Raw genomic sequence first — 16,129 nt, forward strand, 5'->3', positions numbered from 1 at the left:
AAGGAATACAATTTTCTTTGACATTTTTGAGGAAAACAAAATCAAGAGGTGTATAGTTCTGATGATGAAGAACCTTTTGGCCTCGGACTGTTCAAGCTAACGCCATTTATTGTACTTTTACGGTACAGTACTGTACTGTACTGTAGCATTAGGATGGCATGCATTTTACAATCAGGTGCTTTTTACCGAGTCAAGAAAAACCGACCACTTCTCACCACAATCCAATGTTTTAGAGTCATTCTGTCCATCACATGATGAGAGTAATAGTGTTGAGATCAGAGGACAGAGCTACAAGAGCCTAAGAGATCTGTCCTCAGTGACTTTCTCACTTGGTTTCAGTAGATACACAGAGTAGTTGTTTTCTTTTTTTTGCGTAGAGCAAAAAAATTATAAGACACCACATTTTTTGAATGTATAAACGATACAAATTTGTCATATTCTCATGGCAAGAGTCCTTATTTTCTGTCAACTTCACAATGATCCTGAATCCTGACCCACTCTTGTTAAGCACTACATGTTGCTTCCATGCTGAAAATGGTCAAGATTATTGACAGTTTCCATTTGTACAGTTTTACAAAAAGAAAACAAGATATATATATATATTTTTTTTTTTACGCCAAGGATCACATAGCTCTAAAAGTCACTTAGGATAATGATGTAGCCGTGAAGTATTTCTACACTGATAACATCTCGGACCAGATAGAAGAGCAAGGTCACTAAATTTGCTATTTACCTTCTCTGTATGCTTACAATAGTAAGTGTGCTTTATATTACAGTACAAGTCATAAGTTCAACCAATCAGCACAGAATGAGATTCAAGTTCCATTTCATACCATCTTTCGTCGTAGCTCCTAGTTAAGGAAACCATGAAATAAATGTTCGCTCTTTTCCCATCTCTCTCTCTCACTATATCTCGCAAAAAAAAAACGTCTCACACTCACACGTAATACTCCTTATCCTTGTTTTTCTGTTTCTTGTTGCCGCCTTTCGAGCACTGCTGTTTGTCCTTCATGACAGCACCGTTGCTCTGCACGGCTGAATTGGTGATGTAGTTTCTGCTCTCGTCCACTTGGTAGGACCCCTCGTCCCTATTCCTGTACTTATACATGGCGTACAGGAGGATGAGGATGCACAGAGCGGCGGCCGCCACTATCCCGACGACCATCCCGGTGGTGCTGCTAGACTCGCGGACCACTTCCGAGGGTCCTGGGACTCGCCTGACGCCCGGCTGGGTGGGGAGTGCTGTGGGTACATTACGGAACATGGGGGAGGTTATTAGTGAGCCCCTCTGCTTGGTGCTGTCTACCTCATAGGACGTGGGCAACGGGAGCAACACTAGGTCTGGCTGGGGTTTTAGCTCGCGGTTATTCATTTTGCCGGCGGGCACATGGTGGAGGGTTGCGGTGGAGGCGGCGGCAGTGGTGCGGCTCTGGTCGGGGGCTAGCGGCGGTGCCGCAGAAGTGGTAGTCCTACCGCGATCGGAGGCGGAGGGTTTGTTAGGTCTAAAGTTCTTGGTGTCCCACTTGGGTGCGTGAGCTTTGTAGTCACCTTCAAAGGTCGATGTGGACAAGGTCTTATCTGTTACCAAGGAGAAGGTGGTGTAAAAATCTTCATCATCAGTAGGGGGCAGGTTAGAGTCAAACGCTTCCCCAGAGCCATACCCCGATATCACCAAGCCATCATCATCATCATCACAATCATCGCTGCCTCGGTCCGACAAGCAAGGTACCCCCGCCTCAGTGGCCTTGGACAGGGACTCTTTGGTGGTCTCATTAATGGTGAGGAGTGGGCGGAGGGTTGGGGGGACGGGGATGAAGGGTGTACGAGGAGCTACAGAGGGGTGGGCTAACGGGTCCTCTACAAGTATAGGGAACACTAATTCACCTCCTAGGGTTGGAAACAGACAAGAATACATATTAGCGAACATCAAGGGTACTGTAACATGACAAATACTTAATCTAGGAAATTATGTGCCCAAAAAATATATCACTAGACATTAGCAAAAAAGTATAATAAAAGCACACTTGCTTAACATAACAGAACATAAACCAATATAACAAACAGAAATCATAAAAAACAAACTAAAGAGTAAAGCTTAAGTGCATCAAAAGGCTAAGGGGAGTGCAAGGGTGAGCCAGAAACTAGTAAGAATCAAACACATTTTTTGAACAGTTTCCAAGCAGCTAAATAAACAAGGGACAAATCAGTAGTGTAAAAAAGGTGCCACGGTGGTATAATAACATTTAAATCAAGTTGCAAAATTGTTCAGATTATTGACATTTTATTATTTATTTGACTTTACCATGTATTGCAACTACTGGTACATCCCGCCTTGATTTTTCTTGATTAATCAGTAATATAATACTTATTTACTCAAAATAAAATAAAACATTCAAAAGATAACTGCAACATTGATACTCAGCCGCTTACTGCTGATCTCAAACCCAAACCCAAACTGTTTTGGACCAAAATATTTAAGGAGGTATATTATGCTTTTGAACACTCTAGTGTCAGCACCTGGCTCCCCAGCTGTCCTCTACCTCTCACCTTTTGAATGTCTCTATACATCTTCCAGAATGGCAGTTCAACACAGGCAGAGCAATGACACCAGAAAGTAGCCCTTGATAGATTAATTCAACTTTGACCAGTGTGAGTACCACCTCTTACTCAGGTGTCTATGCAGTTGTGTCTGGAACTGTCCCCAAATAGCATTTTTTTTAAGATGTATTGGATATCTCCAAAATTCACAAGAAAACTATCTACATGGATAAATAGTATTACAGGTAGGAGGAAAAACATGCATGTTTGATCTTGTGTCAAACTGTCCCTGTAACTATCAACAAATAAGAGGAAACAGATGTGAAAGAAAGGGAACTTACTTAATTATACTCTATTAGTTTCCTTATTCCTCTCTTTTTGTAATTTCCTATTCTTAAATGTACTCTGCCTTTCAACATACTGGGAAGATTACAGTACATGAAATAGCTCTACAGCAAATCAGATACATAATTTTTACCCTGGCAACATTTGTCCATACTTCAAACTAAGTAGCTCATTAAAAGCATACAAAAAACACAGGAGCAATAAAGAGCTTATGTAGTGATTAGAGTAGTTCTGGGTACCAGGAGGTTGGAATTAGACTTGCAAATCCTCAGATCTTGTAGGCACTTGTGGGAGAGTTGGAAAGATGACAAAGCTAATTTTAGACAATAGCAATTGAGTGTGTCCATAAATTATGTTGTGTCTGCATGAGGAAGACATATGTAGTGATCCTTAATAAATAAGGAAAAGATAAGCCTAACATCATGTTTGGATTCCGTGCATGTTGTCTATTCAGTGTCTGGTGTTCATAGGTAATAAGTTCATGGTGTCATTGTCACTGCCAAAATCCACTGCCATTAAGGTTTGTGTATAAAGCACAATGCTAGTGAATTACTTACTGATGCAAATTTGAAATCATAAGAAATACAATCAAGGCAAAATACTACTAGTTATTAGTATCACTCACGTTATGGCCAACATTACAATATACATTCACAAACTAAGAGCACAACTATATCTAGGAAAATATGATTAATTAATCTAAAAAAGCACATTTAATACAAAACATAAATATATTAAAATACATCATAACAACTGTCTAAAAGTGTATTTAATAAAGATAGCATACCAAATGATCTTTTTTCAACTTACATCAACAAATTGCCCGCATGATTTTGGCATGAAGAAAAAATGTACAAAAGAAAGTTGTGTAAGAATGCTCTTGGATAAGTCGCTTGTATTGTTAGAAAATCATTTTAGCAATTTTCAATTTTGTTTAATTTCTCTTTAGACAGGATGGTACAGGGAGGCAACAACACATACATCCACACCACATAACATGAAAAATAAACTTCACCATAATTCTGTTTTGTTTTTTTTTCTCTGATAAATAATCCAGTTTTTACAAAAAACTGTACTATACGTTTTTCGCTTTGATAGACTTCTCAATAAATATCTACATTCTATTCATTTGAGATTTTTGCTTAATTTGTCAGTTGATCTTTAGTTTAGAATGAATGGATGACTGTACATATTTCAACATTGCTGGAGAGGGGGAGGGGGGAGTGAAAGAGCGTGGGGCCTATGAACATACTACATAGGAAATGAGGATGGTGAGGGTGGTAGTGTAAGTCAGTTGCCATGTCCATGTAAAGGCAGTACGAAGCGGTCGGGCGGCATTAGAGCTTTTGGCTGTAAGGAAGGGATGGGGATATACAAACAATGAGCATATACATGCCCATCTACAGAAAAGAACAGAACTCTAACACTGACAAGTCTGACAAACCCTAAACTGCAACTTCTTAGCCATGCAGTTCTTTTTATCTTCTCTTATAATCAGTCACTCATTAAAAATTCAATTGTTAAATTAAAATAGCTAAAAAAAATATATATAATAATAATAATCTATAAAACAAAAGATATCAGACAGATCGGGAACCACTTCTGGGCTTGAGATTGTCTTTTGGAATACTGCAGATGTCTGTGGTTTAGTGCAGTTCAGTGATTCAAAATAAACTTTTATATGATTCTTTATCTAAAGATTTTATTTATGAAGCAGTGGTCTCAAACGCACTGTTCATCCACTAAAGTAGTTCCAGATCCACCAAAAAGTGAAAAATTATAACTTCAAAAAAGGTATTTAACTGTGATTCAAATATTCCCATCTAATTAGAAGTGATCCAAACTAAACATACTTGATAATTCGGAAAATAATTAAAACAACCAAAATGTCATAGATCAATTGGATAATACCAATACAAAAATGACCTGATAAAAACTACCAAATGAAAAATGTCAATAAGATGGAAGAACAAAGCCATTTAAATTTTCACACACTACAACCAGATGCACACACTAGAAACAGACACAGTCAAGAGGAGCAGTCTTCTGTCGGGAGAAGACTGTCTCCTCTGTCATGTGATTTTGATGACAAATATATCTGTTAATGTTAGTCTTAGAACATGAACACTGTGGCGTGCAGCCTGGGTGTACGTCAGAGAGAGAAAGAGAGAAGATATTGGCTGAGAATGGGTTCATCTGTTTTTTTTTGTACTGCAAGATGTTGATGCATGCTTAAAGTAAGTTGCATTTAGGGAAAGTAGAAATCAAATAAAAAAACAATACAGCAAGCTTGGGTAAGGGAAGACATGGATGTTGACCTTTATTAGAGGAATAGGAGGTTGTTAAACCAAGGGCAGTGGGGCTGAGGATAGGCATGGGGTGGTTGTGTATAATAATATTAAGGATAATAATAATTCATACAGTTATCTAATAACTATGGAGTTTTGACCACAATCTACATTGGCATGGTATGTAGTGTCGATACAAATATCCTATTAACACCTTTAAAGATGAAGGCTCATACCCACTGCCTTTAGTTTTCTCTAGACATAAATATAAACACAGAGGAATTCCACAAGAAGGGTTATGGCTTTAGAGTTTGGTTGTGTAAGAAAGTTAGTAAATCAACCAAATAATTATTACTTAGAAACTATTAATCAGGCATGAGGCTTGTTAAATGCTTTGTTTCTTCAAATGTTTCAAACAATTAAAAATAACCTAAATTATTAGATCAGGTGTTATGCACTTACCAATAACTTCCCTATAGAAACAAAGCAGAGCATTTGTAACCTTTCGATGCCTTCCAATGCATGCAAATGTATAACTGTAATGTGTAACTATAATAGCTGCTTAGCAAAAGATTACTTTAGATATCTATGTGATTGTATTGTTTTGTTTTTTAATATTGTACGTTATAATTAACGTTAATCAAACATATATTAAAAACCAATTTCGACAAAATAATTAAGAATAGGTGTGCAATAGCATGCAGACTTAAAGGCTTGATAGGTTTTTATTTGTGTTTTTAGAGAAGAACAAGCAAAAACACTGCATGTTTCTATTCTTCTCTGTGAGTGTATCACGTCAATCCTTTTCAGCATTATGGTAGTGAGACGCCACTCAATTGGGCTGATATCATAGTGCTATAAACATGTGGAATATCATAAGTAACATTTACACAGACTCCAGGGTCAAACTTCTTCTCAAAGGCAGATAGTGTCAAGCAAATGGCTGCCAACCATTCTGAAGACAGATACAGCGGCCCTTATCTTGTAAAAACAGACCATGTTACAGACATTGGAAGAAGCAGGGAATGTGTTGACATATTTCACCTTTCATAGGGTGTGTGAATTGGTTTGTCCATAACCTTTCCAGCTTGGTGCAGACTATAACCTCTTTTCCAGGAAAAGAGACGCTAGGTTTAACTATGTTCAATCACCCAGTATTCTCAGTAATATAGGCAATTGGCTAAATTGTTTTTGAATTCAAGCAAATGTACATTCCTGGGCAGACTGTCTAGAGTATAGTTCCCTGCATGTTCTCCAAACCTTTTGTAAAACTATGATCTTGCCAATGTGCAGCGGGTCTCAAGTACCATTTCTATAATAGGACTTACGCCCTGGCTATTATACTTCAGGGCATGGTAAGTAAACCTGAAGCTTCCCATCAAAAGACAGGTGTATTGAAAATCACAAGCAGTTCTACACTAAACTCTATCTACTGACTACCACCAGAATACTGATATTGGGCAGCATGGGGTTCAAGGTTCAGAATATGTTTTATATTTTGCAGGCCTGTGTTAGTTGTGCAAGCATTTTATATCTGATCTCAATCCATGATATGACTTTTACATTTCCTTTAGGCAAATGATAAGTAATTTGAGGTCATGTTATGGTCATCCTCAGCTAGTAATGATACATGTGATATATTTGGTTAATTCTATTATATAATTATATAATTGTATTATTTAATGTACATTATGATGGTGTATGAACACAATTTTATCAAAGATGTTGCAAAAGAAAATATCCATATCCAAATGGTTGTTTGTTCATGATTGCAAAGTTCACACTTGAAATGCCTGTGGTGAATTGATATTCACTTAACGATTATGGTAAAGATCCACACTGCTCCTAGCTATTTTTGTTAACATCATATCATACCAATGTCATAATTGATTCTGTATTCCCTGATTCTGTATTCCCTGGGGTCTCTAACTAAATTCTGTATCTTAAGTGTGATATGAGTGTAAGTTTTCAACTATGTGTGGGAGTATACAAAAACTAAAATACATAAACTAGTTTTGTAGCACTATACAACAAGGTTATCATTAACTTTATACGTTTCAACATGACAGTCTAACACCTCAGACTGTTGGCCTGTGGTTCAGATAAAAAACAGTATGGTGAACAGATTGGCCAGCTAAACAGCCTCTTCAGTACAGTCTATAAAAGCCATTAGGCAGTTGGACATATGGAAGCCCTGCCTAGGTACAGTAATAAGCCCTCTGGAGACAGAGTGAACTTTAAAACTGGAACAAGTTTGACTTCTTGTCTGAAACACTTACAGTTGTCAGAGCCTAAAAAGTAATTGCATTACTGGCTGAATTATGTTGATTTTAGTTATATTACGGATTAGGCTACCTTTTACAGGTAAATTTTAATTTATAAATAAATAATTGATATGTGAAAAACACTTTATCTGCACATTTGAAAAGATAGTTTAAGATGTTATCATTGCACATTTTCATGAAAACAACACATATTAAGGGTATGAGCAGCCTATATCTTATCAATTATACCTTAAAGCAGGTTAATACATTTAGAATATATTGATATGACCACAACATTGCTGTTTAACACAAGATGACAATCTCTCTATTTCCTATTTTTACTAAATGAAAGTCTTTTGGTAGACACACATCATTTGTTTGCCATCTTGGCACCATTTTATGGAATTCCTCTAAGGACAAAGGGATATTAGACAGTTTTACAGGATCATGTTGGCGACAAACAGACAAACAGAGTACAGATGGTTGGCAAAAGAGAGGATGTTGTTTGTGACCGCACTGATAGAGCTAAATGTAAGAATGATTGACAACCCAGCCCAGTTGGTGTAAATGCAGGTTGAGTCAAGAATCAAAAGCACACTAAGGAGTCATTCAATGCCCATGCAATGAAGGTCACCAGGATGTGGATGGATTGAGGTAGCAGCTAATTGCAAATACATGCCACAAATGATACTTTGTAACAAAATGAAACACAGATATACTTTGTGGCAATAAAATTCTTTTTATGCCATCTGCATTAAATTATACTCAATGCAGAAAGGCTCGGACAGAGGGTAAGGGGGAAAGGTTTGTAAAGGAAATAATGGTGGGAAAGGGGCTTTAAATAGATCATTCTTTGTACACAACTTTCTTTGGTCAAATATAAAACATTGCCTAAAAGTTGATGGCAAGAAAAGATTTTGTTGCCTTTTATTTGTTTGGATAATTATTAATGGAAATGCTTCAGTAGAGGTCTCATGGCACAAAAGCTTGAAGTAAATTTCAACCACCAAAAATTCATGCTGCACATGATGAGGCCAGACAACAGGAATGTTGTATTTTGGAGACTTGGGAAATAGATTATACCACCGACTCAAAAAGGGACAAAAACGTAAGATACCGAAAACATACAGAAAAGCAATGAGAATGTGAAAAATATAATGAAAATAAATAACTTCACGCGTCACAGAAAAACAAAACAAAATAGTGACCCCAACAAAAATGAAAATATTGAACCACGTTGCATGCAGCTGTCCACGTCAACTGATGTCGGGGTTAGAATGATGTGAATTTCTGTGTAAACATATGATTGGATGACTGGGGCCCTGTCCATATCTGTCCTCAGAAATCCTGTGGTGCTCTGGGTCTACGGTACGGAGCAGAGCTGAACCCTTTTACACTGCTATCTCTCACATACACTTTGGAATATCTTGGGAGTAACCTTCAGAGCACAGTCAGATGGTCCTGATGACACAATTGTCTAAGCAGTATGAAACTTGCAGTATTTCAGCTGTCTGTCATGTGTCTGTGACATATATTTTCATTACTCTCAAGGCCCTTGGTACCAGTCTAGTAGAGGCTATTTTAAACAATTTCACTATTTTCTTTTTGTCCACTTTCTTTAAAATACCTATTTTGTATTGTATATATAGCATTCTGGATATTCTGGATCTTCAGTATACCCTACCAGTGCCATGTATCATCGCGTCATTTTAATTAACTTATTTTAAAGTTCCACACTGTAATTATATCTGCTGTGGAACTGCTCGGATTATTAATCAGCTATTAATCAGTGGAATTGATTGACATCCTCATAAACATCTTGTACGAGTTACAGTCTGGAATGACCGCAGCACAGACACTTAGATATAATTTAATTGTTTTTGAAAGCTCAATAATAAATGTGTCTGTCTCATATAGAAATATCATCAACAACTGCATTCACAATTTGAATGTAATTTTAAGGATAATATGGATGCAAATGCATGTTATGGACCAGTGCTGAATGTAACAAAGAAGCAATGGCAACAACACCCAGTTTGATTGGTCTGAAATTGTTTATGTAAACTACAAGGCTATGATTATGTTTTTATGGACAAACTGGTTACTTTTGTAGCATATTGATAAACTAGCTAAAATGAAAATTGATATTTCCCATACAGTCACATGACAGACAACCAACAGAAGACTTTTGTACCCATGAAATGCAAGGTGACTCCCAAGTTCTCCCAAAAAGCCCAGAGTTATCGATGATTTGGACCTCAACGCTGTCAAAATATTCTATTTTTCATATTCGGGTTGGAAAAGACAGCAGAATAACATGTTCACCTTGAAGCAAAACTATAAAAAAACAAAACAAAAATTTGTACACAGAAATTCGATGATATCTGTTCTCTATTAAATGTTTCAACAGGCAAGCCTCGAAATATGGAGAAACACAAATGAAAATGAAACCAAAAAAACTACTTAAATTTCTTCTACATATCACACTGTAATTTTGCTGAAAGCTATTTCAAGGAGATAATCTCAAAATGTATCATGTATCAAAATGCAAGTCAGTACTGAACCACATAGCATGAACATTGGACTCAAACACAATATGATACATTTTGAAGCATCTATGCAGAGAACATGGTACAGTATATCTCCATACTAATTTTTTACTTTTATCTTAAAGTGTTTTTTTACTGAGCCAATGCATGGCAAACAAAATTAGTATGGGCATTGTTGACCATGTTAACCACTTCGGAAAGACCCCATGGGCAAGTGTAGCTTGTAAAACTATGTGTTAACTGTATCTGTAAATCGGACATTCTATAGTTTGATTGTTTGATACAAATCAACATGCTCAACTGTAACTTACTGTACTTATACACAGCAATTGGTATATAGATAACTATAAGTTACACTTTGTGTGGCCATGGGGGTGCGATGCTTTTAGAATACCATAATCCTCATGTGTGTATGAATTGAGAGCAGATGACAGCAAGCAGAGGAAAACTAACCTAGCCCACCTGCATGGCCTGAGTCGCATTCCTCCAGGTCCTCGTCATCGCTTGAACACTCGGCTGACGTCCCAGTGTCATCTGTTGTCTGCTTCCGAAATAAGACAAGGCACACAGAAAAAAAACAAATACATCCAAGTAGACAGAAACGCAGACAAAACAATAACAAAACCAGACAAAACAGGAACAAAGAGACAGAACGGAGACAAACACAAAAACACAACACAAAAGACAGATTCTGTCAATGTCTCACCTTTTTTCTGAAACAAAAGTTAGGATTGAGGAAAATATCAATGGTACACATTTTTCATCTCTCCATGTCACTGTCAAAGGTTTACAACAAAGAGAAAATATTGGATTGAACGATAGTTCTGAATTGGGCGGGAAACCCTTCTTTGCTCATTGCATTCATCTAATGGAAAAACTTTGGTCTGTGGTTCACAAAGTCTTCATCAGTCCTCCCGCCCCCACAAATAATATTTCCCCGTTCATCTGACGTCCAATATTTCAACATTGCCACCTCCATCTTCTCCATTCAATAGTTTGCATGGATTTTCATTACTATAGATCATAGGTATTGAGGGGCAGGGGCTTGATCGGAACGGGGGCTATCATTGACAATCTGTGCACCTCTGTCAGCCCGGCTCCCTGATTTATCCTTTCGCTTCCTACTTCCATCGGGACTAGGCACCAGGGTGCACTCGTTTTTCACCCCTGGTGCTTGGCATGTCTTTATTAGGAGCAGATTAGAAGGGGGGGGGTGGTGCAGGGGGGATTGGGTAAAATAAACGTTGTCATAGAGCAGCTTTATGAAATTATAAATATCAGAGGGAGTAATGGAGTCGTCAGGCCCTGGACAGCTCAACTGCACTGTAAATATGACTGGGGCTGACGTGGCGATAAAACAAGACCAGAAGCCAAACTCTCTGCGTGCTGCATGAAGCTGTGGGCCGTGGTTGGAGTGGGGACATAGTCAAGAAGGGCACTGGCTCAGCCTCCATGCAAGGACTTGTGTCTAAAATGTAGCCTGCTAAACTGTACAAAGCTGCATAGACGTGTTTGTTACAGGAAACTAATGTTGCCCTATTACAAACACACACACTTCGAAAACTGTTTATATGGGATCAAAATCCAAATACCTTAAGATGAGTAAGCAAGGACCATGCTCTGTAAAATCGTCTCTCTATAAATATGGAATTATTCATAGAATTTATATTTAGCGTGGAAAAAGACTCTTGGCTGGACTGAGAGGGGGTAGATCACAGATGCAAAAAGCAAAAGCAATGAGAGGAGTAATTGACTGATTCCCAGAGAAAAATTTGAAATTATCTTCAATTTTGAAACCAAATGGATGAGAATGACAATATTTTATCCTCTAAACAACCCTAAAGTTGCGTTCCATAGTCCCATTCCGCATTGTATATTTATTTTTAAAGCACAAGGGCAAATCCAAAATCAATATAGTCAGTGTGTGTAAAATGACTCTTCTTATCTTGAAGTGTAAGTGAATCCTCCCATGCTTTTGCAGTCCAGTCTATTTTTGTATGTGTCAGCATTCACACAAACACATATCCACACAGCCTTATTCAGTAGCAAACATACTAATTCAATGCAGGCAAACACACACTTACATACTACACAGCCATGCTCACAAACATGCACTGTGCACACAAACACACAATACACACCCAAGCACAAACTCTAATCCATCTCTTACGTAATCATTCCATTCACTCAAACCATTGCCTTAAAGCGAGAGAAACTTCATATTGAACAAGCTTAATCCTGTTCAGATATGTATTCTTTGAATCTTTCGGGCGATATGACCTCAAGGGGTCAGCCTGGTAACCAAATCCAACAAAATATTTTCCCTTCATTTAGATTATCTAGAAAATGAGTCTGAGTGTGAGCATTTTTTGACATCAGAAATGGATGACTTTAGTAATAGCTCTCCTGTGGGAGTTTGGGGTGGCACTCCCAGAATACTAGGCTAGTAGCAGCACAGGTCAGTGTCAGTGGAAATGTGAGACAGTTGCAAGAATTGTTTCATTTATCATGTATAAAGTGAATCCAGCACTAAAAATACACTGGCTGCTAATTGAGAGAGAGAGAGAGAGAGAGAGAGAGAGAGAGAGAGAGAGAGAGAGAGAGAGAGAGAGAGAGAGAGAGAGAGAGAGAGAGAGAGAGAGAGAGAGAGAGAGAGAGAGAGAGAGAGAGAGAGAGAGAGAGAGAGAGAGAGAGAGAGAGAGAGAGAGAGAGAGAGAGAGAGAGAGAGAGAGAGAGAGAAAAAGGAAAAGAAAAGAAAGCAAGACAATATTGGGGATATTTCAAGGGTTCTCTGTCCTGGATGCTTTTTTTTTTTTTTTACATTCCTGTCAGTATTTGCATAGCACCCTGTTCTCAAGGCCTCCTGTGCCTATGCAAATCTGCCTAATCAATGCAGGATATTTACCTCGGCTGGCCGGTTTGCTAACTGACAGCCGCTGCTATCCGTGCCAGGGAATATTAGTATCCCACCGGGTAAAAGCAGGAGCAGGGCGAGAGGAGAGGGACGAGAGAGAAATATAGAAAGAGAGATTGAGAGAGAGAGAAAGAAACAGAGAGAGAGAGGAAAGGGAGATGGAGTGAGAAGGAGAGAGAGAGAAAGAGAGAAGTTGCAAAGCCAAAAGAAAGAGGAAGCCTGTTAGATGTTCTGGCAACCTTGAGGGTGACTAACACAGGAGAATAAAAAAAAAAAAAAAAATTACTAAATTGCATGTAGAATTTGTTGTAGCTAATGACATTGACAAAGACACTTGCCTATGTCTAATGTTCAACACGGGTGGACTGAAACATTGAGTGCTTTGGAGTATATTGGTGAGTATATTGTTCAGAAGTGCATGACATTCAAGGGACAAAATGGAGAACACAGTTAACTTCAAGGGTAACATATAGTAAGAAAAACAATGTTTCAAAGAGTGTAGGTTGCTATTGTATGCTAAAGACTTGATGCTTGATGTTTACACCTCATTGTGTAACCTCCTGTTAAATTGGTAGTAATATGTCGATAAGTAAGGTTCCAGGTGTGGTCTAATTGTTTGTTTAGGACTATATTGGCAGATATCTGAATAATTGAACCCCTTTCTCACAAAACTTCCTCTTGTGGAAACTACTTTTCCAAAAAGGCTGTCTTCCCACCTTCTAAAACATACCATGAGGAGTGGTCTCAACAGTGAAGACGAATGTGAACTGATTAAGACTCAGAACTTATCAGTAAAAGTTGTGTCCCTGTAAATAATATTCTGAACAGCTTCTAAAACCCTGTTTAGTATCATTTTACAGGCCACATTTTAGGAATGTTTTTAGTATTGTTTGTGTTTTACAGAATGTAAACTGTGCACATGTAGTATATCAAATGTATTTTCAAATTACTTTGTCTTACAAAGGCATCACATTTGGTCTTTTGCAACCAACAAGTGAAGACCGGTGATAGTCCAACTTGAATTTAAAAGCTTAAGACAAACTTTCTTTCATAAAGTTACTTACATTAATAGCTAATGCTATGTGGATAGGGTACCTGTCTTGACGCCGGACTCCTCATACTACAGGAAACCTATTCCTCTTTGGCCACCATGTTGACCTCATTTCATGGCGATGTGAAAAATAAAATGTTCTGGCACATGGGAACTACAATAACCATGGTAGTATGACACTTTAAAAACCTTTAATATCACGTTTGTAATTGATTTAGTCCACTTGCAATGTTATATGCAATTCATCTTAATTTGGCTTCACTTTATCCATAATTGCTCTAATTTAAATTTAAAAAAAAATCCAAATCCCAGCATATTTGATTAATATTAAAACACTGTTCAGTTTACCCCTCTTCCATCAGAGACCAAGGGGCATAGTTGAGGTTATTTGCCAAAAGAAAAACATTTATCAGATATGATCAAAACTGTTTTGAAATATATTAACAAGTTTGCACTGACTTTGATTGACTTTGGGTTAGCTAATCATGAACAAAATGCTGCGGTGAGGATTTTAGTCACGGATAAGTCTGAGCACATGCCTGCCTGCTGCTTATGCATGCATAATTCAACCCCATGTATTCTCTACCAGGGGAGGAAATATGCTTTGGACAAGGTTGTGTAACGTTTGAGTGTGTGTGTGTGTGTGTGTGTAGCTGAGCCAATGACATGCTACTCCTCTTTGTGCCATTTGATAGGTGTGTGTTTTGACACTCAAAAGTAAGTGGTGTATGTCTCGCCACTGTGTCTAGCAGGGGCCTGGAACCAAGGGCTAGTGGGGTGGAAGATTAAAAAAAGTCTCTACCTTCAATGACAGGCTGAACTGTCAAATCACATAAAACCAGCAAATTCTCATAAGAATATTCTAATGAAGTCACATAACCGTCTGAATAAATCTGTCTCGCGCTCTTCCTTTCAGGTGGCTACATACATCATTTTTTCTGTTTTGAATTAAGGCCGGCCCTCTTAAACGAGGCCCTTAATAAACCAGGTAGGTCTACCTGCATTGAGCAACCTCTTAGGACAATCAATTTCTTAGCAAACACCACAAAACAAATCAAATGGTGACGTAAGATAACAGAAAGCCAACAGGGCAGTTTGAGAAGTTCTAAAACAACGCTACCGTGCCAAAAAAAACTCTGCTGATTGCCCATCAGCCATTAAGATAACTAAGGCTACTCTCTGTTGGCTTAACTCTACATGAGTAATTGAATAGGGGTCAGACAGCTCCACTGGTGTGAGACGGTACAATTACAATTAGACGGAATACTGCCATGAATAACCAGAAAGAAAGCCTTAAACCCATTACCAGAGAAAACCCATTATTAAGCTGACAACACCATCGTCCTAAACATGCAATTATGCACTTCTCCAAAAGACAGGGGAAGAGTCTTTGCGTCGTTGACTTTGTGGCTTTCAGCACTAATTCATCTCAAGGAATAGAAAGAGAAGCACTTTTGCCTATGAAACTATAACGGAGCAGGCTCTGCCATTTCTACAAGCCTGTAAATGTCAGTCTGACCTGTGATGTTAGCCTTTGCTTAGTCATTTTGTTAATGGGATTTTGTTGAACAGTAGGTGAGTCATCTGAAAAAAGGGAACAAAATGAACACTTACTCCCACACACGTGCTGACTGAACGGTTATGAATGGTACGATATGGACTTTTATTTCCATTTCCATTATTAGGATTTGGAGTCTTAGACTAGGCTTCAAGTCTAAGTCTTTACTGGCAAATATCTTGTGATGAAATCTTCCTGCAGAGATTTTGGGGAATCGGCTATGATATCCACCTCATACGCAATATCATACTTACCAAAAAGTCGTAATTTTTAAAGTAGAGAATTTTGGGTAAACAGGAAATGAACTAATTTCCACACTGCATTGGATGGCTGCAATTTCTTGATGTCCTGAAGCCAAACTCATTTCTCCAACTGTGTGAATCCCATTCCAGCCCAGCTCAGCTCAACCTGCAGCAGCCCATTCATCATTGTGGCACTGCGGGGCGTACATCATGTAGATGTACAGTTGAGTTGCCAGTGGCCTGATTTACAGTGGAAACACAGACTCCCTCGTTTGTTCTCACGCCCCGGTACTCACAGGTCTTCATCGATTACGCCGCCACCAAGGCAAAACGCTGACACTCACAAAAACACTCTACCCCCAAGTTCTCCGGCATGTCTC

General features: G+C 38.3%; 1 protein-coding gene across 1 annotated transcript in view; it reads right to left on the reverse strand.

Annotated features, from left to right (window-relative positions):
* Positions 1-902: 902 nt before the first annotated feature.
* LOC136949126 (neurexin-3a-like) overlaps positions 903-16,129 on the reverse strand; it is a 168,129-nt gene continuing 152,902 nt past the window's right edge. Inside the window, exons 15-16 of the mRNA XM_067243334.1 lie at positions 10,447-10,525; positions 903-1,242 (exon numbers count right to left, since the gene is read on the reverse strand). Coding sequence (XP_067099435.1) covers positions 938-1,242; positions 10,447-10,525 — 384 coding nt within the window. The 3' untranslated portion in view covers positions 903-937. The remainder of the gene's footprint in view (positions 1,243-10,446; positions 10,526-16,129) is intronic.

Source organism: Osmerus mordax, chromosome 9, assembly GCF_038355195.1.
Source record: "Osmerus mordax isolate fOsmMor3 chromosome 9, fOsmMor3.pri, whole genome shotgun sequence".
NCBI lineage: Eukaryota > Metazoa > Chordata > Actinopteri > Osmeriformes > Osmeridae > Osmerus > Osmerus mordax.